General features: G+C 36.2%; 2 protein-coding genes across 4 annotated transcripts in view; one reads left to right on the top strand and one right to left on the bottom strand.

The window, feature by feature from the left end:
- Positions 1 to 26,156, top strand: part of LOC134226108 (xaa-Pro dipeptidase) — a 445,683-nt gene extending 419,527 nt beyond the window's left edge. For all 3 annotated transcript variants that reach the window (XM_062706662.1, XM_062706663.1, XM_062706664.1), the window contains 3 exons: positions 24,999 to 25,713; positions 25,775 to 25,926; positions 25,980 to 26,156. In XM_062706662.1, the coding sequence (XP_062562646.1) occupies positions 24,999 to 25,713; positions 25,775 to 25,926; positions 25,980 to 26,013 (901 nt within the window). In that variant the 3' untranslated portion in view covers positions 26,014 to 26,156. The remainder of the gene's footprint in view (positions 1 to 24,998; positions 25,714 to 25,774; positions 25,927 to 25,979) is intronic.
- Positions 97 to 3,302, bottom strand: LOC134226103 (FAST kinase domain-containing protein 3, mitochondrial-like). Its single transcript, XM_062706655.1, has 3 exons — positions 2,797 to 3,302; positions 1,786 to 2,645; positions 97 to 1,202 (listed from the first exon to the last, which is right to left on the bottom strand). The coding sequence occupies exons 1-3, from the start codon at positions 3,080 to 3,082 to the stop codon at positions 324 to 326; spliced, it is 2,025 nt and encodes a 674-aa protein (XP_062562639.1). The 5' UTR covers positions 3,083 to 3,302; the 3' UTR covers positions 97 to 323.
- Positions 26,157 to 26,628: the final 472 nt, after the last annotated feature.

Here is a 26,628-nt window from a genome sequence, read left to right as displayed (position 1 = left end):
AGGTCAGACCGAAACGGGTTAATACATAAAATTATATAATAATTATAATAACAGTTAGATAATTAGGAAATAAAATTAGTTAAAAAAGAAAAAATATCAAGGAACCATAATCTTCGGTTTTTATTTCAATCAATTTAGGACCACTATTACATGTGAAATTTTTGTAACACCTGTAAAATGACTCATTTGGTTCATTACTCAATTGAGCAGTCAAGTAATATGTTGCAAGCTATTGATAAATTTACTTTATCACAATTGTGTGCGTCGTATCTAACTGCTCTGAGTACTGAAATTCCAGTCTTGCCTCGCACAGCGAAGTGCCTTCAACCTTTAGAATCACCAGTCGGCCCTTTCGGCACAGGTAAAGCATCCAGAGCTTGCTTCATTCGCTCAACCAAATATTTCTGCAGTTCGGCCGGATGCACTTTCAATTTGTACAACGAATCGAACCGAAGCGTCACCACGCGCATCCCCAAACGCCGTAGGTGCCGGATTCGCATCGCTTGCGACCCAATCAGATGCTCTCCGGTGCTGTTGAAGTATTCCGGGAGCATAACCAGCACCGCAACATTGATGTTCCGTTCCTTCATTGTGTTCAGAGAATAGATGTTTCCCATGCCGCATGGGTGGAAAATGGCATCGACTAGATAGAGCTCGTGCACGGGCAGGTTTTGCAGAACGGTAAATTTAGTCATACAATCCGGGCCTCCGGCAAGTTTTTGCAACTCCGGAGTGATGTAGTTGACAATCCGTTTGATTCGGCCGTCGTGAAACAGGGTTTTGGCGGAGTGATCACGCGGCAGAAGCGGGCCATCATAATCCGGACATTCCAGCGTGAGGCTCGTGTCAAATACTTTGATCAGACTTCGAACCCGATCGAGCCGCTCCGGTCGAGTTCTGGCGTGCAGTACGTCCAAGAAGTACGGATTGAAAATTCGGTTGACGAACATTAGCGGATAGCGCTCGAAGCAAACGTAACCGAACATGATGTCGATGATTTCCATCGGGTGAATTTTGGTGAAATTGAGATCCAGATACATGTCCAGAGTTTCCCAGAACTTGTTGCTGTTGATCGGCTGATAGTCGAGGTAGCCGAACGGGCAGAAAACGGCTCGCAGATAGCCGGGATCAAGGTTTTGGTGATGGGCTATGAAGAACTCGCCGCAACCGTTCAAGATGTGCGAGTTTCGAATACGGAATGCCTAGAATGGAGAGAAATTGTGTTGTGAATGAATCATGTTTTTTAATGTTTTGATTATTCAATGGAAAATAGTCAGAGGAGTAAAAAAGAATATAAAAACAAATTATTTCATCTAGAAGTAATACTGGCTTGAGGCAAGACACCAGTCTTAATGGTTGGATACTTTTTTCATTATGAACTTGTTTATAATCATAAATTCAATCAAAAAGACTCAGCTGGAAGTGGCCTCGGGACCGGTTATTTTTCTAACTTTTATTAGAGACTTTTAGCCCAAGGCGGGATTGGTAATGTGTATGCATCCAAATAAACGTCACGGAAAAATAGAAAAAATAAGAGCTGGTTGATAAACACAAAAAAAAAATAGTTTAAAGAATGTTAATCACATGGCAAAAAAGACAAGTGTTGTGTGTATGTCCTGCCCGTTATCTAATGCTAAGTGTAAAATATTCAGTCTCTGTCTCATGTCATTATAAAAGTTCGTACATTGGAAACATATAAATTAATTTAAGAAAAATTAGCAAGCAAAAAAAAATTAAGAAGTCTTGATTACTCTTTTTTAAAAATGGATTAATTGTAAAGCTCACCTGACAATGCTTCAAAATGGTCACAACCAAACTTTGTGATACAATTTTGATGCCCTTATTCTTAACGTATCGCTCGATAGCCCGCTCAATTTGATTCTCAGAGTATCCCAAGTTGGTGAACGACTCGAGCACCGCTTCCAGTTGATCCTCGCTCACGGCATGAATGTTTGTGTTCAACCAGCGGGCAAGGGTTTGTGTCACCCGGAACGGCGATAGCTTGCACGTCTCCAGCGACTGCAGGACATCCATCGTGCTGCTGGGGGACATTTGCCACCAGACTGACACTATTCGTCGTTCCAGCACGTTCAGCACTGCCCTTCGGCTTATTTTTAAGTACGGCAATATTGCGAAAACTTTGTTAATGTTCTTGTCGTCGATTTGCTTCTCTTGATCGGCAAGCCCACTCCAAAACTTTTCTACCATGTCGTACCTACGACACTGGGTTAGGCTTTCGATGGCCTCGCAACAATGCTCGATACCCAACTTGTTTTCCGAGCATCGGTAGACAAGCTCGTTTCCTAACATGTCGATCGTTTTCGTCAGCTCCATGTAATTCCTCAAATCATCCAGCACCTCCAGAACCGTGTGATTGTCTCCACGATAGACGATACAACTAATAATCTTCTCAAATTCTTCCTTGTTCTCTAGGTGCTTTAATTCCAGCAAATTCTCGATTTTTAAAATCTTTTCAATTGCTCGAACTGCAATGTCCGGAGTAAAATCTTGCTCACTTAACGATTCCACCACCAAACATACTCCCTGAGCAGTGAGACATTCTTCGATCGACTTTTTAAATTCGGTCTGAGCACCATTATTTGCTTCGGCATCGTTTCCAACTACGCCATTTGGTTCCGCTTGGGCTGTAATGAATGATAAATAATACTTGTGAATGTGTTATCATCTTTTTTATTGATTTTAACATGAGTGTTTGATTAAGAGCAGCATTAAAACTTTCTGATTCGGCTACGTCGGTGTTGCTCATTCGCTGCACATATTCCTGGAAACACTGACCTGGCGGAGGCTGACTATCGATGATTTTGTTCGATATAAAAGCCGCAAATTCATCCTCGGCAATTTTACGGACCACCACTGGCAGCTCCTGAATGTCGCAGCCCTGCTGCACTAAAATCGTCGTATTCCGCACAAATCCTTTGCCGCCACTTCCGCTATTGTTGCTACCACCACCATCAGCTCCCTGCGATGAGAATAAACAAGCTCTGGCCAAACTCGGCAGAAAATATTGCAAACCGGATCTAGTCCGGTAGAACCGCAACGGACTAAGCATACAGCGAGACATCTCGGACAATTTCACAAGTTGGAAACTAGGTTCGACACAGACCAGTGATAATTCGAATCACATTAACACATTTTTTCTTCATTCCCTAGCAATGTCATAATCAACACTACACTTTTCGCCAGCTGATTGTGAAATAAATCTTCCGATCGATAACACAACGGGGAGCCCCCAAAGTTGCCGCGCTTGATTGGTTGAGAGGGTTGTAGCAAAACAAAAGGCAGGAAAACTCAAAACAAGACTCGCGAGTCTGTAAACTGTCAACGGTGGGTGGGATGACGGAGATGGCGAAATGGGCGAAATGAACGGAAAACTCATCATTAGGGTGATTCCATGATTCATCTTTTTATCAGTGCTGCCAAATAAAGCTTGACAAAAAGTATTCGCGAAGTCGAAACAAATTCTGCTCTTCCCTCCTATTGAGATTCTCACGTCCGAATGTGTGAGTGGCGATAAAAGGAAAACAAACACTCCTAGATGGTGCTACTCAGCAAAGTTTGTGTAAAAAAGAGTATATTTCCATATATTTTTTGACTCCTTCGCAACCATCGTGATGACTCGATCAATTTTGAGGTTATGAGCAGAAGGAAAACAAACATGTATTTACACATGCCGAATTGCACATCAGTGTGCGAGCGTTAAACGTCACTCATCTCTATGAGAAATCCCATTGCTATCTGTCAGAGTTTGAAGGAAACATGGCCGCCATCTCCTCCTCTCTGTTGCTCTACTGTAAAAACCCATAAAGAACTGTCATTGTTTGTGTGAATAATTTTGCTTCGACTTCGCGAATAGAAACAAAGTTCCTGATATCCCGTATAAAAATGTACCATAGAGCTTATCGAACACACAATACATGTTCGATTTATTCTATGCTAAACAATAAATTCTATGGTATGCGTATTGTTTTGAAATTTAGTATCAAAATTGTATTACTGTTTTACAGTGAGGTTATAGTACAATATATGGTAACAATCTATACTAATGTATTTCTAATGTTACAATTTTGCTTAGTTGCTTAGATTTGCTTAGTATCTAATTTTGATGTTTTTAATTTAGTCTGAGGGTGTTACTAAAGGCCGTTTAGTATATAACCCAAGCACAGATCCCCGCACAGAATAGTAATGAGATCAATATTATTACCATGTTTAAGTTATACAAAAACTTTGGAAAATCTTTCTGTCGAATTTTGGTGTATTTTAAATAAGAGATTTTCATAACCATCCTTGCTCCCTTCCCGCGCATTGAAAGTTCATAGGAATATTTTCAGTATCTTAACATGTAATAGCGCATACTCGTTTTGGCTAATATGTGCTTTAGAAAATTTCAAACAGTTGCTATTTATTTTTGAAATAATAATATCATCCGAAGCTATCATCGGAAATTGATATTTAAAGTAAGCTATTATCCCACCCAACTCATAATTATTTTACAAGATCCAAAGTAATAGCGTGAATATTATCATGTTATCATTGTACCTAACATTTGTAAAAACGACATGCATTTCCTTCAGGCTCTTCAAATCCTTCTACAGAATATTATTGATTAGCTTTGTGCAAGCGCAATGATGAAGTTTTCTTCGAAATAGCATTGCAATAATTGGTTTTATGCCGAGAATAAGAGTCCCTGTCGGGAATTGCCAATCGTTATCATTCGGTAGTGGTATCTATTCTCAAAGTATTATATGATGGAATAACTATGTCGTTATCTTGGCCGTCATCCTTAGAGTTTTTACTCATAATACAGATAATAAAAAACACACCTTTACAGTAGAATTTTCGGAATCGTAAATCCACCTGACAATTCTTCATCATTTGGCTATCAGGGAAATAGTGATGGAATTAACATCCTACAATCGATTAAACATAATTTAATATTTTTATCCCTGACGCTAGATTGGGCAAGTGAATTGAACAAGTTATTTGACTTGTACGTGAATTTAACATCTGAAAAACTCTATAATTCACTTCAATTGAACCAATATTAAAAACGTTCAACTTGGCTACTCAATTGAATTCAACAGAGCTATTCAAATCACTTGCCCATTCAAAAACATTACATACCTGAAAAACATCTTCGCTGCCAACTCAATCCCCTCTAACGATCTCACATGGACCAGTGAGGAAAAGCACAGGGAAACACACACAACACTACAAACCGTCATTGGTTCAAAACGCAAAATTTAAGGCTCAAATAACCGTCATCCAGTCATTGACGAGAAAGACAGCCACGTGCTCGTACCACCACCCAGTAATAAAACAACCCACCGAGGAGAAAAAGCAGTCTCCAGCTGGATGGGGGAAGTATTTTTGTTTCAAAACTACATCATCCAATAGCGAAGACATAATTATATCCGGTGGATGCTTCATTTGGTTGTATTTCGCTTTAGTGACGGTAATTTGAGCCTTAAATAAATGCAAAAAAATAAAGAATGTAAACATGTCAAAATATTATTGTTGGCGGAATCAACTTTTAGTTCTGCTTTACCGACCTCGCATCCAACACTGTAAGAAAAATGTGAAATATGTCACACATTTTTTCCAGCTTGTAATATTTCATACAATAGAAAAACAGTAAAAAGCTCTATTTTTTGACACCGGTGCACTCACACAACCAATCGACATCAGTTGTCAAAAAATCAGGAGTACCAACTTGGCCACTATCTCCTTGTCGCCGAGTCTGGCGCTGAGTGCTCGGCGCGGAAACCCAAAGGTGGGAATAAAATTTTGGGGCTTATGCGCAATACTAAGCGAGAGACTCAGCGACAAGGGGAAAGTTATCAAATTGATAGCCTTGATTTTTGACAATTAATATCGATTGGCTGTGTGATGACATATGGAAAATATCCCCCATAATCATGGAACGACGAAGACCTCATCTGTTATAAATGTTATTGTAGCGATGGTCTCACTAATAATAGTTAACTATAAATGAACAGTCTCATGTACTGTTTCAATAGTAGCTCAGATGGTAAACGTTCAAACGACCATATGAGTAATGGGCGGTTAAGTATAATTAACATTTAAATCCGGTCGTTTTTTGAACAAAATTTTCGATGTATGATTCATCAGTTGGTAGATGTACAATTGAAGAACAATGTTGGTATGGTGAATCAAGCTTAAAATTGTATGCTAACAATCAAGTGAATAGTGACAATAAATCTTATAACGCATATGTAATTTTGACTGCATGGTATGTCGTTTTTCATTATGCGAAATGTTAACGGCGTAACGCGAATCGGAGCATAGAGCTCTTGAATTCGTCTTTCAGTTCTATAGTGTGTTGGACCAGCGAGGTTTCCTCAAGCTGGTCTAACCGAGGTCTGACATATAGCTTGTTTGAAGAGTTGTGTGGTCTATCATTCGATCCTGCTCGGAGCTAAGCTTAACGAGTTCAGGAGAGGAAATGAGATTCTTTCACATTAATTTGGAATAAAAACACATTATTCATTGAAATGTGAATGTCGAACGCATTGAAGAAGTATATTCCTGCGATGTAGTAACGGGTAAATCTTCAACTATCGTCGTTTTCATCACTCTATTGTGAATGGGAGGTAAACTAAACTCGGCCCGAAACTTGTAAGGCCCCAAACGCAATACAACGGAACGGCGACGGAATCGGCAAATTTGACAGTTAGCCCATATATTTTCTGTCAGATTTTCCGTTTCCGTCGCCGTTCCGTTGAATTGCGTTTAGGGCTTAAGGGATCACAAGATTTGCTGATGGTAAGAACTAAGCTTGAAGGGGAAATTTTTTATATTATTCAACTTCCAAATTGGACAAGTCCTATCTGACAATAAGGTTTTCTGGCTGCCACTGTCCAGAAGCGCTTTAAGGGACCTTCCGAAAATGGAAACATTCATGAAAGGCCTGTTATCTGTCAGTATCGAAAATATAGAAGAGGGGTTTGAGTCAGGTTTATGTAGAAGTTCGCTAGCGGACTCATACCCAAAAGCAAATAAAATGTCGTTGATGTCGTTTAAGGTGCTTTCTCTGGACCGGTCTTCCTACGGCGCGCAAAGTTTTTTGCACAGAAAGCACAGAGATGGGTTGTGAATTCTCGAAGCCCACACACCTGACAGTGTACTTTATACGGTTTCGTGCATTAGTGAATTAGATGCTCCTGACTTCGGCAGTTGAAGTAATCGAACTTATCGTTCAGAGGAACGTGTTCGTCCGTTTTGAGTTCTACATTTGAGGGTTTCATTGAATCAACTTTTGAGTTGACAGCGTTCGATTTCTTTTTCATCTTTGGTTTTGTATTGATCTTCGCAGGAAGATGTGCGGAACTGGAATCTTGCTTGTAGTCCACTGCTTGTTCCCTCCACTACCTTGGTTCGGCCCGGAACCATGACGTGGAATGTTATTCTTCTTCTTCTTATTGGAATTACATCCTCACACTGGGACAGAGCCGCCTCGCAGCTTAGTGTTCATTAAGCACTTCCACATTTATTAACTGCGAGGTTTCTAAGCCAAGTTACCATTTTTGCATTCGTATATCATGAGGCTAACACGATGATACTTTTATGCCCAGGGAAGTCGAGACAATTTCCAAACCGAAAATTGGCTAGACCGGCACCGGGAATCGAACCCAGCCACCATCAGGTCTTGCTTTGTAGCCGCGCGTCTTACTGCACGGCTAAGGATGTTATTATTTGGTCCTTTATTGGAGAATTGATTTGGGTGTTTTTCCTGAAAATTACTGATGTTTCCTCCTGAGCGATGCTCCTGAACGGCATTGGTTTGCGAAGCATTTTGTAGTTTTACAAAAAGTTACGTATTGGTGGCATCTATTTCTTGCCCTGCAATCTGCAATGAATACATATCATACAGATCCCTACCAATTAGTGCCCGTTTGTACTCCGGACAGAGATTTTGGCGTACGGCTTGTAATATTTCCACCTCCGACACGGGTGATCTGAGGCTCTTGAACTTCTTTTCAATATCAAGAAAGAATTCCAAAAAGTTTTCATTTTTCTGTTGCCTTTTTTGGTAGATGTCCAACAAAATAAAATGATCCAAATCTGGATGCCTGAAGGTCAACTTTAAATTGGCAATAAGCTCCGAAGACGTATTGAAACGATGTTTATTACTAGTGAACAACATTTTTGATCTTCCGTTTAAATTCCCAAACGAACGTAAGAGTTCATACTCGAAAACCTGTTCCGACTTCGTCCAGTCGCTTACTTCCCACAAAAAATCATTGAGGCCCATATCGCGGTCTTCTCTAGCATATTTTATTGGCCACTTCACCACTTGGATAATAATCTAAGTCTTGGAAACCAGAGTAGGCATCGGACGTGGTGGTGTCCGCTATCCTGCTTCCTTTAGACCAGTAGCAGGGAGGCTGGTACCGTGTATTCCATGATGGGGACCGTTGTATACTGATGAGTTATACTCCGAATTAGCCTGTCATGAGATAGCTGTGATATATGCAGAAAATTTGGTGCATAATTTCTCTGATCAAGGAAAGGGTTGAACTGAGAATTATGTCTGCGGTGACTTGCGGTGTAAAACAATTATTCATTTATTCACATATTACGATCGGTGCGGGTTTGAATCGATGGAATCGATAAATTCGACTCGTTTACGGATCCGACGGAGTGAACTAAATTAATCAAATCGCGTTCGTATGTTGCCTGTGCCTCTAGACTTGTCGCTCGATCCAAATCAACCAGATTTGGCGAATCTGGAGGAGACGGTTGAATATTATCTTCCACGAAAAACTTCAAATACGATTGAACTACATTGGTAAAGATCCAGTTCGCTTCCTGAACGCAATCACGAGTGGCATACGTTCGCTTAAACAATTTCAAGCGTTCGCTTTAACAATTTCAAATGCAGTAAACCTGTTTTCGATGTCTCTTTGACTATATCATCTCGATTTATCTCAATCCCTACGCTCTCTAATCTGCGCTGACATGTATTAAGCTCTTCTCGAGCCCTACGACGGTAAGAGTTTACACGCGGCTTCCCTTCTATCTCTTCTCTTATCGAAATTCGCAGTTTTCAACGTTGCAGTGTGAATCGAAATTCATCTCGCCAAATTGCTGAGCAAATCTCAACCACAAACTCAAACGCTAGTGTAAATATCTCTCGACGAAATTACATGCAGAAGAGAAACAGAAAAATTGAAATATATCTATGCAGTGACCTTGACACTTACTTGTCTTGACCGATTGGTGGGTCTCTATTGTTCATTGCGAGAAGGTACCTAGTTGAAAAACGAGCGCAAAACGCTTCCTACGCTGTCTATTGATCAATGGAAGTGGGTAGTGCAATGATATCACCAACGCATGAAATAGGGTGAACCATTTTTTTTTATTTTCTAGTAGAGTTGATTTTTTTTCTCTTTAGTCAAGCACCAAAGAAATTTCCCTCAATGTCCAATGAAAAAAATTAACTCACAGTAAAACTGTAGGCCAATTTTCCGTTGGATCGACAAATATAAGTTTGAGGTTTGCCAAGACTAGGACTAAGTATGCAGACTTATACTAAGGACACACCTGTGGTACTTGTACCATGGTACAAGAGAACAAGAAAATTATTCCAAGACTATCTTCAATAAAGACAATAATTGGTATGGTATTCATTTCAAGATTCTTGTACCATGGTACTTGTACCACCAGTGTGTCATTAGTATTACCTTAATCTCATCCCAAGGGGGGCCTAGCCTACAGATTCTACTGATATGGCGGCCTCTTGCCGCCGGATGGTGAACCCTGGCCTAGTACCGATGCAATGGTTCAGCTTTGGGAGGGATTTGCGCACACTGCAGGTCGCGGAAGGTCGGGGAATCCCGATTCGGGAAACGTTTTAGGAACTTCGGCTTGCCGACACTGTTACAGCGGCGGGTTCGATGCACGTGGCTATCGCTTATTACGAATTCCACAGCTAGTGACTCAATTTTACGGCACTGTCACTTCGAGACGATTAACTACCGCACATGGGATTCGGACGCCCGGATAAAAAATATCATTAAAATATCATAAATTTTATTGTTACAACACCATTTAAGACATAATTTTTACCATTGAATATAATGGAATTTTGACAATACAATCACATGAGAAATAATGGTTTTCCACGATAAAATGAATGGTAAATGGGACTTTTACAATATAAAAGGGGGGTTGTTATGTATCTTTACAATAAAAAAATCGAAAATTTTCCATACCAAATTTTGAGCAAAACAATTGATTTTACGGTTTTTCAATGGGATGATTTCGAGCGACAAAATAATAGAAAATATTGTGTTTTAAATGTTTTCAATTACTGTTTCTATTGTTTTACAATAGAAATACAACAGGATTTAGAATACATTATACTCCAACATTACAATAAAAATACAATACAATTATTTGCTTTACAAATTATTTTATTTTAAATCAGTTTAAACTTCATTTTCACTCATTTTACCTCGCTTTGCTGTCGGGACTTCCGAACCGAACTTTCTTCCAAAGTTTTATCTGTCAGACTAATTGATATGCGCATCTTTAGGCGAATCCAGCGCACTACTTTCGAAGTTGGTGTCGTGATTTCTGGTTCTTGATTCACAAAATGCCAGAAGAGGTTTGGAGTCTCTTGATAAGTCTTGCTCCTCTTTTAATTATGGATTCTTGATAATCTGTTCTTGATCTTCTCCTTTTCTTCAAATTTGATCCGTTCGTCATGCCATCCGTTGTAAGAATGACCTCTTGCCCCGTTGACACCCGCCTTTTATACAGTTTGGCGTTGGCAACGGTTATGTGTTGTTTGTTATACTTAACCCCGCCTACCATGATCCATTTAGTCGAATTTCTAGAAATTGTGATGCAAACACCGAAAATACCATAGAGTGGCGGATTAATTTATTATTTATTGTTGAACGAAATAATGTATCAATTTGAATAATGTTGTATTTATTGATCAAGCCTTATTCTCTACAATACTTTCATCCTCTACTCTTTAATACAAAGTCTGCGGAAAATTGGAATTCATTTTTACTGAATATTGTTTGTATTATAAACATATATATTTAAAACTTAGTGCATTTGAATGACGAACTCCGTTGTAATTATCGTAAACAGCATAGAGTTGAGTTTAATTGACTGTGGCTCAAAGCTATAGAAGTGTGATGACTGAAGGTACTGATTCATAAGTCCCAATTACGAGGAATTATCAAATAAGTACTATCAACTAAAATTTGATCATACAAGGTCAAATTTTTTATGTTTACAGTATTTGTGGGGGTTGAAAAATAATCTGACTATTTTCGCCCTTTCTATGCTTGCTCCTGCCACTGTCGTGTCAATGTTTTCTACTATTACTTAGTAGAATGAATGTCAAAAAGAAATGTCTACCCTTGTCATTTCTGTTTAAAAGTTCACCGTAGAATGTTTAAAGCTTAGCAATTGTGAGTGCTATCCAAATCCTATCTGATTACAAAAAAAAATCAAATTCAATTAATTGCATATTATTCGGCAACTCGGCCGTACGAAAACCATTTTTTTGTTAAATATCTTGGCTGTGCATATGCACAGCATATGTTTCGAAATGGACAAATTGATATGAAATTTGCGAAAAAGAATCCACGTGTCTTGGTCCTCAACCTCCTACTATCTAGATAGGCGTGATAACCCCTACACAACAAGACCACTTAAAGGTCACGTTTGCGGAAAAGCCATCAGAATCCGAGTACCAACCTCCACCGCGGTTAGCTCTCTTTTTTGCAAATTGAATATCTTTCGGATGCTTGATTTGCCCAATCTCCACATTTGCTTTACTGTTGTATATCCACAGCCAAGCGAGTGCACATTGTTTATTAAACGAGAGGATCGCACTCCATGCCCCCCAGCAACGGACTGGGCGGGACGGTATAGAATGCGAATTCAATCGCACTCTGCTGTGCCAAAGGCTTGCTTGGCTAAAGCATTTGATGAGTTTGATTGCCTTTACGTAAACGGTCGCGTGTACTCAGACGACTAATGACGGTGAAAGACCGACACTTGATTACAATTAATTGCATATTATTCGGCAACTCGGCCGTACGAAAACCATTTTTTTGTTAAATATCTTGGCTGTGCATATGCACAGCATATGTTTCGAAATGGACAAATTGATATGAAATTTGCGAAAAAGAATCCACGTGTCTTGGAGGGACACGAACCCTCAACCTCCTACTCTCTAGATAGGCGTGACACGTCCCTCCAAGACACGTGGATTCTTTTTCGCAAATTTCATATCAATTTGTCCATTTCGAAACATATGCTGTGCATATGCACAGCCAAGATATTTAACAAAAAAACAAATTCAGTTAAATACCAATTCCATTCCTTATTTCATTCAAGTTTAATTCACATTTAATGCAATTCGAAGTCAATCCAAATGCAATCTGAATTTATTCCATTTTTTAACTCAATTCAAAATGAGCTGGTCAACTCAAGAACAATATTATTTTAATCTAAATCCTATCAAAAATAAAACCAATCTAAATCTAATCCCATAAAAATACAATTTGGAATAATTATATCCAATTGTACTTCTTATACAATTCTAAATCAAATGTAATGGACAATACCAAATTTAGTTCATGTTCCATCCGAATCCAATCGAAATCAAATACAATCCAATACCAAATCTTAGTGTTGAGCAAATTCAATAGAATTTAAATTAAGGTACAATAAATATTCAAAATATGTTTCATTCAATCAAAATCAATTTATTACAATTCTTTCAAATTTAAATGTAATTAATTTATTTTTTTTAATCCATTTCCATAAAGCTCTATTCATTTTCATAAAAATATAGTACAAAGCAATTGTAATTTAATTTTACTTATTTGAAATCCAATTCGTTTGGCTAATTGCCTCCAATTGTAAAAAAATATTTATTCACTTTAAACTTAATTCCTTATCCCTCAAATACCTCTGTTTTTCATAAATTTGCGTGATGTCTGTTTTTTCCCGGCTACAATTTATCAATATGGTCCTCAATTTTTCCTTCATTCCTTCCTAATTTTTTTTCATTACAAACGATAGCGTAACAGTCAAAATTACATGGACCGATCGTATTAAAATTCTGTATTATGCAAAGCCTCAAACGCAATTCAGTGTCAATAAATTTGAAATCATTGTAAAAGCACTAATAAGCTCAAACTACATTATACTAATAAGCTCTATTTACATTATACTTGTTTTTTTTAAATCACTATTTTTCTTCCAAAAACACCAAACAGAATTCTCGAAATTTCTGCTATTCCCATATTTCCATTTAACAAGTTTCAACTTCGATTTTTCGTGACTCGGCATTTTAAAACGGAGAATAGCAGGTTAAACACAACATAAAGCAAGGGTATTGTCACTGGGTGATAAATTCTATAACCTTGATGCTCTTAAAGATGTATTATTTACTTATTGCTGCTGATTCTGATACAATTAAACTCCAATCCTAAAATCAAACCAATACAATTGGATTTAAACCAAAAGCCTTTTAAATTCATTCCAAATGTAGAAGTGCAATTCAATTTCATTTCGATCCTTATCCGAATCCCTATCCGATGCAACATAAATCCTGCTCGAATCTTATCCAAGTCCAAGTAAATCAACTTAATCTTTAATTAGTTGAACTCCATTCGAATTCTAATACTAAACCAACACAGAACCATTCCATTTTTAATACTAATTCAAATTGTTTCCAATTAAATTTGAATAGAAATGAATACAAATGAATCATTTGTTTGAGAAACTGCATAAGTCCATTTTACACAATTTCGAGAAAACAACAAAAAACTGTTTTTGGACAAATTGGCACCGAACCTTTCGATTTCTTCGATACATATCAATAGTTTTTGGCAAAACTCAACACCCTGAGGCACTTCCAGTGCAAAAACTGTAAACAGTACTCCATAATTGCTCTTCAAAGTGCGTGGGCTTATGTAGTTTCTCAAACAAACGAAAAAAATTTCATACATTCCTGAACAAATTTTTTTTTCCTTTTTTTTTTTGCCAGAATACGTATTTTTGGAAAAGGATTCAGAATATATAAAAATCTCATTTTGGCCCAAAATGTTACATATGCAGTTTCTCAAACAAACGGTTCAAATCTCGTCTAGATTAAATCCATTTTCAAGAGAATAAAATCGTAATTCAAGCGTTTCCGCCGTAAAACTAATCTAATTTATAAATGTTTTTTTTTTTTGAATTCAGAATAATTCATGTCAAATAAAGTTCAAGTCTAATTTAATTTTAATCTTTTTTAAATCCAATCCAAATCTGCAATACAAATATGGTTCAATCCAATCCATTTTAAAATTTGAACCCAAAAAAATCAATATTGAATCACAAACAATTTGTAATCTATTCCAATCTTGATTAAAGTCGAAATTAAATTCGAAGTCAAATTCATTAAAATCTAAATGAACTTCTTCATTACTAAACTTAAAATAAATCCATAATTATTTTTGTTTACATTAATCCAACTCTAGTCAAATTCAAGTTTAATACAATCTGATTTTCTGTTCAATAGATCTGTTCTATGTTCATTTGGCTGGTTTTCAACTAACTGTTCTATATGCATTTCCATAGTTAATATTTGATAGCTGTTTTATGCCTGCCATTGTTTGAATATGCATTTAGTGTGCCAAATACCATGAATATACTATGACCCGGACATCAAAAAAAATCCCACCCGAAAGCTTTTTAGGTCGGTCAAAGAATCGAACTCACCATCTTTGAAATTGTAATCCTACGCTTCTGCTCAATACGAAATTTAATTCATCTTAAATAGAATAAAATTGTACTTCAATTCAATTTCAAATATTATCAAATTAAATACAATTCGATCTCAATCTACAAAGAAAACATTACAATCACGAATGCAGTTGAAAATTATGTCGAATATGATTCAAACATTTCCAATGTTCAATGGAATTTTAACTTAATTTGTTTCAAATATGACATAGTTGAAAACTTTTTTTTACCTTTCATTGCACACTTTCTGATGATATTTGATACTGTAGATCTGTGCCTAATTTCAATTTCCAGAATATTGAGCTAGCAGGGTTCACGAAATAACATGAAATAAAACTTAAACTCATTATTTTTTTTTATGTTTTGCAAAACCATCACGCTCATCCGAATTTCATAATCCAAAATGGTTGCTTGCTGTTGCACCTCGCGATATTTGAGGGCACTACAGCAAAAGGTATATTTCATTATTGGCTTTACTCGCAAATATCACTTTCTAAAGTGCCCTGTCTCGACTGCATTTCCAAAGTGACATTTCTATTACTTTGATTCATCTATCAGAAGTCAATTGATTCATCGGATGCTGCCTCGACTACAGCTCCGTATTATGTACTGTTTAGTACTCCTGATACTCTGCCTTAACTATCAGAGATCAATTCTAGATGCTGAATACTGCCTCGTCTACAGTACAGCTATTTTCTACATTTCGCGTTCTTCTGATACCTACCGATTGGGAGCTAAAGTTCTGCTACCGTCCACGCCATTGTCGTGATTTCTGGTTCTTGATTCACAAAATGCCAGAAGAGGTTTGGAGTCTCTTGATAAGTCTTGCTCCTCTTTTAATTATGGATTCTTGATAATCTGTTCTTGATCTTCTCCTTTTCTTCAAATTTGATCCGTTCGTCATGCCATCATGTGACATGTGACATGTGACACAACATGGCATGACGAACGCATCAATTGGAAGAACAGAGGAGCAAGACTTATCAAGAGACACAAAACCTCTTCAAATATGATGGACTCATCGTTTGGATTGGGAACCCCTAAGAAGCATTTGGCGAATCAAGAACCAGAAATCACGACAATGGCGTGGACGGTAGCAGAACTATAGCTCCCATTCGGTAGGTATCAGAAGAACTCGAAATGTAGAAAATAGCTGTACTGTAGACGAGGCAGTATTCAGCATCTAGATTTGATCTCTGATAGTTAAGGCAGAGTATCAGGAGTACTGAAGAGTACATAACTCGGAGCTGTAGTCGAGGCAGCATCCGATTAATCAATTGACCTCTGGAAGATGAATCAGAGTAATCAGAAATTTCAATTTGGAACTGCAGGCAAGGCAGTGTTCTTTAGAAAAGTGATATGTGATATTTGCGAGTAAAGCCAATTATGAAATATACCTTTTGCTGTAGTACCCTCAAAGATCGCGAGGTGCAACAGCAAGCAACCATTTTGGATTATGAAATCCCAAAAACAATTTATCCAAATGGGCAAATGATGCTCTCACCATGATTTCGCAGTAAGTGGTACAAGAAATAATGGAAAAGAAAATAAAAATAAATCGTCAAAAATTATTTTTTGTGTAGTTTATTTAGGATGAACGTGATGGTTTTGCAGAACATAAAGAATGAGTTTCGTGAACCCTGCTAGCTCAATATTCTAGAAATTGAAATTATGCACAGATCTACGGTATTAAATATCATCAGAATGTGTGCTATGAAAGGCAAAACAAAATGTTTTCTAACTACGTCATATTTGAATCAAATTAAGTTGAAATTCTATTGAACATTGGAAATGTTTGAATTAGACTCGACTTCATTAGTGATTGTAATGATTTTTTCTGAGATTAAGATGTAATTAATTTGATAATATTTGAAGTTGGGTTGAAGTACAATTTTATTCTATTTTAGAATAATTAAATTTCATATTGAGCAAAAGCGTAGGTTTACAGTTTCAATGATGGTGAGTTCGATTCTATGACCGACCTAAAAAGCTTTTGGGTGGGAATTTGTTTTGATTTCCTGGACATAGTATATTAATGGTGTTTGGCACATTAAATGCATATTCAAACAATGGCCGGCATAAAACAGCTATCAAATATTAACTAAAAACTAATCTAATTTATAAATGTTTTTTTTTTTGAATTCAGAATAATTCATGTCAAATAAAGTTCAAGTCTAATTTAATTTTAATCTATTTTAAATCCAATCCAAATCTGCAATACAAATATGGTTCAATCCAATCCATTTTAAAATTTGAACCCAAAAAAATCAATATTGAATCACAAACAATTTGTAATCTATTCCAATCTTGATTAAAGTCGAAATTAAATTCGAAGTCAAATTCATTAAAATCTAAATGAACTTCTTCATTACTAAACTTAAAATAAAGCCATATTTATTTTGTTTACATTAATCCAACTCTAGTCAAATTCAAGTTTAATCTGATTTTCTGTTCAATAGATCTGTTCTATGTTCATTTGGCTGGTTTTCAACTAACTGTTCTATATGCATTTCCATAGTTAATATTTGATAGCTGTTTTATGCCTGCCATTATTTGAATATGCATTTAGTGTGCCAAATACCATGGATATACTATGTCCCGGACATCAAAAAATCCCACCCGAAAGCTTTTAGGTCGGTCAAAGAATCGAACTCACCATCTTTGAAATTGTAATCCTACGCTTCTGCTCAATACGAAATTTAATTCATCTTAAATAGAATAAAATTGTACTTCAATTCAATTTCAAATATTATCAAATTAAATACAATTAAATCTCAATCTGGAAAAAAACATTACAATCACGAATGCAGTTGAAAATTATGTCGAATATGATTCAAACATTTCCAATGTTCAATGGAATTTTAACTTAATTTGTTTCAAATATGACATAGTTGAAAACTTTTTTTTACCTTTCATTGCACACTTTCTGATGATATTTGATACTGTAGATCTGTGCATAATTTCAATTTCCAGAATATTGAGCTAGCAGGGTTCACGAAATAACATGAAATAAAACTTAAACTCATTATTTTTTTATGTTCTGCAAAACCATCACGCTCATCCGAATTTCATAATCCAAAATGGTTGCTTGCTGTTGCACCTCGCGATATTTGAGGCACTACAGCAAAAGGTATATTTCATTATTGGCTTTACTCGCAAATATCACTTTCTAAAGTGCCCTGTCTCGACTGCATTTCCAAAGTGACATTTCTATTACTTTGATTCATCTATCAGAAGTCAATTGATTCATCGGATGCTGCCTCGACTACAGCTCCGTGTTATGTACTGTTTAGTACTCCTGATACTCTGCCTTAACTATCAGAGATCAATTCTAGATGCTGAATACTGCCTCGTCTACAGTACAGCTATTTTCTACATTTCGCGTTCTTCTGATACCTACCGATTGGGAGCTAAAGTTCTGCTACCGTCCACGCCATTGTCGTGATTTCTGGTTCTTGATTCACAAAATGCCAGAAGAGGTTTGGAGTCTCTTGATAAGTCTTGCTCCTCTTTTAATTATGGATTCTTGATAATCTGTTCTTGATCTTCTCCTTTTCTTCAAATTTGATCCGTTCGTCATGCCATCATGTGACATGTGACATGTTACACAACATGGCATGACGAACGCATCAATTGGAAGAACAGAGGAGCAAGACTTATCAAGAGACACAAAACCTCTTCAAATATGATGGACTCATCGTTTGGATTGGGAACCCCTAAGAAGCATTTGGCGAATCAAGAACCAGAAATCACGACAATGGCGTGGACGGTAGCAGAACTATAGCTCCCATTCGGTAGGTATCAGAAGAACTCGAAATGTAGAAAATAGCTGTACTGTAGACGAGGCAGTATTCAGCATCTAGATTTTATCTCTGATAGTTAAGGCAGAGTATCAGGAGTACTGAAGAGTACATAACTCGGAGCTGTAGTCGAGGCAGCATCCGATTAATCAATTGACCTCTGGAAGATGAATCAGAGTAATCAGAAATTTCAATTTGGAACTGCAGGCAAGGCAGTGTTCTTTAGAAAAGTGATATGTGATATTTGCGAGTAAAGCCAATTATGAAATATACCTTTGCTGTAGTACCTCAAAGATCGCGAGGTGCAATAGCAAGCAACCATTTTGGATTATGAAATCCCAAAAACAATTTATCCAAATGGGCAAATGATGCTCTCACCATGATTTCGCAGTAAGTGGTACAAGAAATAATGGAAAAGAAAATAAAAATAAATCGTCAAAAATTATTTTTTGTGTAGTTTATTTAGGATGAACGTGATGGTTTTGCAGAACATAAAGAATGAGTTTCGTGAACCCTGCTAGCTCAATATTCTAGAAATTGAAATTATGCACAGATCTACGGTATTAAATATCATCAGAATGTGTGCTATGAAAGGCAAAACAAAATGTTTTCTAACTACGTCATATTTGAATCAAATTAAGTTGAAATTCTATTGAACATTGGAAATGTTTGAATTAGACTCGACTTCATTAGTGATTGTAATGATTTTTTCTGAGATTAAGATGTAATTAATTTGATAATATTTGAAGTTGGGTTGAAGTACAATTTTATTCTATTTTAGAATAATTAAATTTCATATTGAGCAAAAGCGTAGGTTTACAGTTTCAATGATGGTGAGTTCGATTCTATGACCGACCTAAAAAGCTTTTGGGTGGGAATTTGTTTTGATTTCCTGGACATAGTATATTAATGGTGTTTGGCACATTAAATGCATATTCAAACAATGGCCGGCATAAAACAGCTATCAAATATTAACTGTGGAAATGCATATAGTACAGTTAGTTGAAAACCAGCCCAATGAACATAGAATAGAGCCATTAAACAGGAAATCAGATTGTATTAGACTAGGGTTTGACTAGAATTGGATAATGTAAAAAAGTGATGGATTTATCTTAAGTTTAGTAATGAAGAAGTTCGATTAGATTTTAATGAATTTGACTTCGAGTTTTATTTCAACTACAATCAAGATTGAAATAGATTACAAATTATTTGAGATTGAATTTTGATTTTGTTTTGTTTTTGGATGCAATTTAGAATTCAAATTGGACCAAATTTGTATTGCAGATTTGGATTGGATTAAGATTGGTTATGGATTAAAATTAAATTAGACTTGAACTTAATTAGGCATGAATTAAAAAAAAAAACATTTATAGAATAGATTAGTTTTACGATGGAAACGCTTGAATTACGATTTTATTCTCTTGAAAATGGATTTAATCTAGACTAGATTTGTATTGAGTTGAATAGAAATTTAATTAAGAACAATTTGAATTATTATTAAAAATATAATGGTTCTGTGTTTGTTTAGTATTGGAATTCGAATGGAGTTATAATTGCAACCCAATAAGTAAAATTAAATTACAATTGCTTTGTATAATATTTTTATGAAAATGGATAGATAAAACTCTATGGAAATGGATCGTAAAAAAAAACTTACATTTAAATTTGAAAGTATTGTATTAGATTGGGTATTAAATTGATTTGGATTGAATGAAACATATTTTGAATTTGCACAACATTAAGATTTGGTATTTGATTGTATTGGATTTCCATAGGATTCGGATGGAACATGAACTAAGTTTGTAATCGTCCATTACATTTGCTTTAGAATTGAACAAGGAGTACAATAAGGTACAATTGGATTTATATTTGTTACAAATTTGATTTTTATGGTATAAGATTTATTTTTGATGGGATTTAGATTAGAATAATATTATTCTTGAGTTGAATTTGGGCTAATTTTGGATTGAGTTAAAAATGGAATAAATTCACACTAAATGCATTGTATTTGGATTGATTACGATTTGAATCGATTGGATTGGATAACAGAAATGTGAATTAAACTTGAATGAAATAAAGAATAAAATTGATGTTTAACTGAATTTGTTTTTTTTCCTAATCAGATAGGATTTGGATAGCACTCACAATTGTTATGTTTTCAACATTCTACGGCAAACTTTTAAACAGAAATGACAAGGGTAGACATTTCCTTTTGACATTCATTCCACCAAGAAATTAAAGAAAACATGAACACGACAGTGGCAGGAGCAAGCATATAAAGGGCGAAGATAATCAGATTATTTTTCAAACCTTACAAATATTATTTTCAAACCAAAATTTGACCTTATATGATCAATGTTTAGTTGATAGTACTTATTTTATAATTCCTCGCTCAATTAAAATATTGGGACTTATGAATCAGTACCTTCAGTCGCCACACTCCCATGGCTTTGATTCACAGTTAATTAAACTCAACTCTATGCTGTTTGCGATAATTATAGTTCATCATTCACATGCACTAAGTTTTTATTATAGTACGATATCTATGTATATGTTTATAATACAAACAATATATAAGAAAATTAAATTCCAATTTTTCGATGACTTTTTATTAAAGAGTAGAGGATGAGAGTATTGTAGAGAATAAGGCTTGATCAATAAATTCAACATTATTCAAATTTATACATCATTTCGTTCAACAATAAAAAATGTGTAAATCCGCCACTCTATGATATTTTCGGTGTTTGCATCACAATTTCAACTAACTACATCATGGTAGGCGTGGTTGAATAGAACAAACAACACATCGCCGTTGCCAACGTCAAACTGTATAAAAGGCGGGTGTCAACGGGGCAAGAGGTCATTCTTACAACGGATGGCATGACGAACGCATCAATTGGAAGAACAGAGGAGCAAGACTTATCAAGAGACACAAAACCTCTTCAAATATGATGGACTCATCGTTTGGATTGGGAACCCCTAAGAAGCATTTGGCGAATCAAGAACCAGAAATCACGACAATGGGTAAGTTGCCTGTATCTGGAGAAAAATCCAATTTCGGTATAAAAAGCGTACTAACTTTGTTCCGGATAGACAATACATGTAGTTATAAACCAGTGAAAAATGTAAATTATAAAAAAAATTTAGTTTTATTAGAAAAAGTACGTCGAGAAGAAAAGAAAAAATACCTGCATCAGTTCTTATTATATCCCGTTGGTGAGATTGGCCAAGCATCAGTATTTCATCATAAGCTTCATTTCTGTAAAGGAACAAGGATACATGTTATCAAATATGTCATAAGGTATTATGACGATAATTTTTTATTTATTTTTTGTTCGGGATGAACCACTGCGTCCATTATGTACATTGAACTTTTGTAGTATAAGATTACGATTACCGGTGGTGAGTATAAGCCGTTTGCCAGCCCAGTATCATTACTCGACACTTTACCGGTCGCTACTAAACGCGCTAGACCAAATTTGGCAGCGCGATAACACCGCTGCTATTTGATGAACTACCAAATGTCAAACGTTACCGGTACGGAATGCAGCCTCCAAAATGATAACCGAAAATAGTAACCGATGCGAAAAAGTTTGACTAATCTAAAATGACAGCACGGCGAGTGGGATCAAAATACTCGCGCTCAGGCCCAGTAATGATCCACTAACACGCTCTAACACTTCCCAAGTAACACGGTTTGTCGTATGAAAGTAAAAAATACACGTTTCAAACATATAGGTTGATGCATTTTGGTACATAAACTTGTTTTATTACCTTTACACGACCGAAACAGCGCAAAAATTGTTCACATTTTCAACATCTTTCAGTCACAAGAAAGTAATCGTAATACACTCACAAGACTAAAGTTAAGTTCGAATTAAGTATTCAATAACATTTTCTCAACATGATGTGATCTGTCAAATCGAGTACAAAAAAAGTTGTTGACATTTTTTTCCAATCAAATAGAACAATAACAAAACCGAATGAAAAAATGCATGCATAAAATCAACTACGAATTCCTATTTGTATAAAATTATTATAAAGACACATTCATGGAGTTTGAATTTTGTGTCGATGCATGAGTTTGAAATTTATGCGACTCATGATTCATCGTGCAACTTTTCATTTTATTTCTTCCAAATTCAAGCGCCGTTGATTGGAGAAATATATGCGCTATACCAAAAACATATAATTTAGGAATTCAAATGTAAACACATGTTTGAGTTTGCGAAATAGCAATATGGCGAGTTCTCGATAAACGACAGAGTCGATAAAAAATATTCATAGCTGAGTTACGACAAGATGTTGAAATTAAGTCCATAATACTGATTTGAACTAAGCATACATCATAACTACACATCTTCTGTGTGAACAAATGTCAAAAAATGAAAATGTTCGTGAAATCATCCTGACAACATGTTTTATGTCGTGAGAATGTAAAACAAAACATCTTGATTAACCAAACAAATGTCAAAATATGGCATGTTATCAGTAAGTTGTAAGAATGTAGTCCAAAACATCTTTTAAGATCAAACAGATGTATGTTTAGCAAACACCTTTTCACAGCTTTTTTCAAACATAACATGTTTTCTATTTCATCTTTTTAACCGTCATACAACAAGTTTATTAGGTCTCCGCTAGAAAAGATGTTTTCGGTGTTACTTGGGTTTAGATACTTACCACGGTACAGAAGCCATAGTGATCTACCGTTGCCCAACACCAGAAACTGTAATGAAAAAGAAACTTTCTGCACCATACAGTTTTATTAATTTCATCTCATCTCTTCGCTAATGATAAACAAAACTGTACACGCTCAAATGAATCCAGCCATTCTCCGAGTAAAATGATAAGCAAAAGTTTTTGTTCCCTTTAATTTTTTTGAATTCCAATTTTTATTGCATAACATTTCTAGACTTGCAATATGAAAATATATTACTTGAGAATCGGTATAACATTTTTATTCATTTTATAAGCAAAGCTATTGTAATTTTATTGTTTTCAATTGTTATTTCAACAATATAATAAATCCATGAAAAATTCCAAAATTATATTAATTCAATTACATTAGACGAATTTCCAGATCATCCAAACTGAAACTTTTATAATTTGTTTAGTTTTTGGATGTGCAATACCAAACATAAGCGAACAATAAAAATATAATAGAATGTATTGGTAACATTTAAATATATTGTTATGTTAATGTAAGTACAATAAAGATCTTTTACAACCGTGAACATTTTACAATAAGCGTACAATAGTTTATATTGTTTACCACACAATCTATTGTATTTCAATGGGTTATGTCATTCAAGTTACTGTAAATTTTTATCCGGGCGGTCACTCTCAATTATCGACCATTCACTCCGGCCAACATAGTGAGGTTTCCAACAGGCTTTCACTTGTTCACACGCGGAACACTTCGAACTTTGGGCTTCACGGTTACCGACAATCGACACGGTACGTCTATCTTCACCGAGCACCAAGCACCAAGAGCCCTTCTCTTAAGTCCCGTAGTGTTATGGGGAAGCCCGGTACTAAACTTATTGATTCTCCCTTTCCTTACATCTTCGCTTCGCAACTCAGATTTAGTAAATACCTCGGGAGGCTGGGTTACCAACATTTTTCCGACGGCGTGTGTGAGGCAAGATTATATAAGAATAATTCTAGCTCCTATATATTTAAGCTTTAATTTTATAATATGTTACGGTTGGTTTTATGTTGTTCGAATAGTTGTAAATATTCGATCTAGTCTGTATCATTTGTGCTATTTGGTGTATGTTTTATTTGTTGATTCTGTGTCTGGACTGAACAGGAAAGCCTGAAAGTAGGCAATAAAATATTTAGTTGTGATTTGTCCCAAGTTTGTTCCAGACACAGACATCGAATCGTTGATGCCAAATGGCATTAATTGATTCGAGGTGCCCAAATAGGATAAGAATCCTACACAAAGGCTCAGCTATGAATACAGCAAACTAATTGCTGTAGACAAAAAGTGCGATGCGCAATAAAAATATATCTGCGGGATTTGGCTGATGGACCAAAATCTCATATGAAACCTCGTCATTTCTCGTAGTGGGCACCACCTAGCCGTCTCTCTCAGGGCACCAGGAGAGAACGTGCATTATTTTAATTTGTTATTTGTTACATGTTGATAGTTAATCTTTATGTTGTTATAAAATAATTGTAACGTGGGGCTTGATACAAATATTTATGGAACATTGAAAATGTAACAATACATAAGTGAATTGATGAAAACAATGGAATCCATCTCCCCTAAAGTCCCATTACAACCTCTCTAATGTTTGTTTTCAATTACATTTTATAATGCACGAGAAAGGTATTATCATCACCGCTAGGTCGATTAATCAAGATTTCTACTTTTACTTCTAGTCGCGTCATCAAGTCCAAGGCGGAAGCGGAGGTCCTCCGATACGTGGCCAAAGTGTCTTCGGATGCGCACAAGCAAGTCATGAAGAAAATTCGTCCCGGCTGGCAAGAATATCAGGGCGAGGCCGAATTCCTTCATCACGCCTACTCGGTCGGAGGCTGTCGGCATGTATCATACACTTGCATCTGCGGTGCCGGAACCAACTCCGCCATCCTGCACTACGGCCATGCAGGATCGCCGAACGATCGGCTCATCAAAGACGGAGAAATGTGTCTGTTTGACATGGGCGCCAACTACAATGGTTATGCTGCAGACATCACGTGCAGCTTCCCCGTTAATGGAAAGTTCACCGAGGACCAGAAGTTGATTTACAATGCAGTGCTGGCAGCTAGAGATGCCGTTTGCGGTGCTGCAAAGGAGGGTGTTTCCTGGGTCGATATGCATCTGTTGGCGAATCGGGTTATGCTCGGCGTGATGAAGGAAGGTGGATTATTCCAAGGTGAAGTTGATGAAATGATGAGTGCTGGATTGAATGCCATTTTCCAGCCCCATGGTTTGGGCCATTTAATTGGGCTGGACGTGCATGATGTTGGTGGTTATTTGTCGCATTGCCCGGAACGCCCGTCACAACCCGGTGTCAATCGTCTGCGTATGGCACGTACCCTGCTGGCCGGAATGTACGTTACGATCGAACCAGGATGTTACTTCATTGATCCGGTAGGTTTGTTGACGATTAGGTTCATCCCTCCATTAATACTTCTGTATTTTATTTTTGTAGTTGCTCAACAAAGCTTTCGCCGATCCGAATCTGAGTAAGTTCCTGGTTAAGGATCAAATTGATCGTTTCAGAAACTTCGGTGGTGTACGAATTGAAGACGATGTTCTGATTACCAAGACTGGGATAGAAAATTTTACTGTTGTGCCAAGAACGTGAGTTGTTTGTATGCGAATTTAAGGATAATGACCTAATTTTTACATTATAGTGTCGAGGAAATTGAAGCATGGATGGCGCGTTAAATAAGGGGAGGCTTCAATATTTTACTATGAATTTATTATACTTTATTACCCAAACAAATATGAAAGTCAAATATTGTCATGTATTCTTTTTTCTTCTAAAACAAATATGTTACGTTAATGATATATATTAACTGGAAAATACATGAATTGTTGTTTTCTGATCCGAAATATTCAATTTGATTACAATTGGGTTGTTTAGCAGAGAAAAATATGAAGTTTTCTCAAGGTTTCAGTTCAACGTAAAGAGCATGCTTTTCTGATCTCCAACACATTTTTATTTTGTTTGTAAACCTTTTACTCGAATTTTTGTATAGCAAACAATAAGCCATTTCAATCGATAGAATGACACTAACATTCATAGAATGACAGTTGGATTGTTTAGGGGTATTATATATTTTTACATATTCTGAATCTGCATGAAAAACCGAGCCTAACCCCAATTTTTCAGAATTGTTGGAGCAACGGAACTATTTTTAATTTGCATTTGTATGGGAATAAAATTTGTTCTTATGCTGCATGGGCCAACTGTCATTCTGCATGGGCCAACCGTCATTCTATACACTCAGGCTGTGAACCATTCCACCGATTCGTTTAACTTTTAGTTAAAATTTGACA

The sequence above is a fragment of the Armigeres subalbatus genome, chromosome 3 (genome assembly GCF_024139115.2).
Source record: "Armigeres subalbatus isolate Guangzhou_Male chromosome 3, GZ_Asu_2, whole genome shotgun sequence".
Taxonomy (NCBI): domain Eukaryota; kingdom Metazoa; phylum Arthropoda; class Insecta; order Diptera; family Culicidae; genus Armigeres; species Armigeres subalbatus.
The sequence above is the reverse complement of the archived record's forward strand: the minus strand, read 5'-3'. Positions and strand labels throughout refer to the sequence as shown.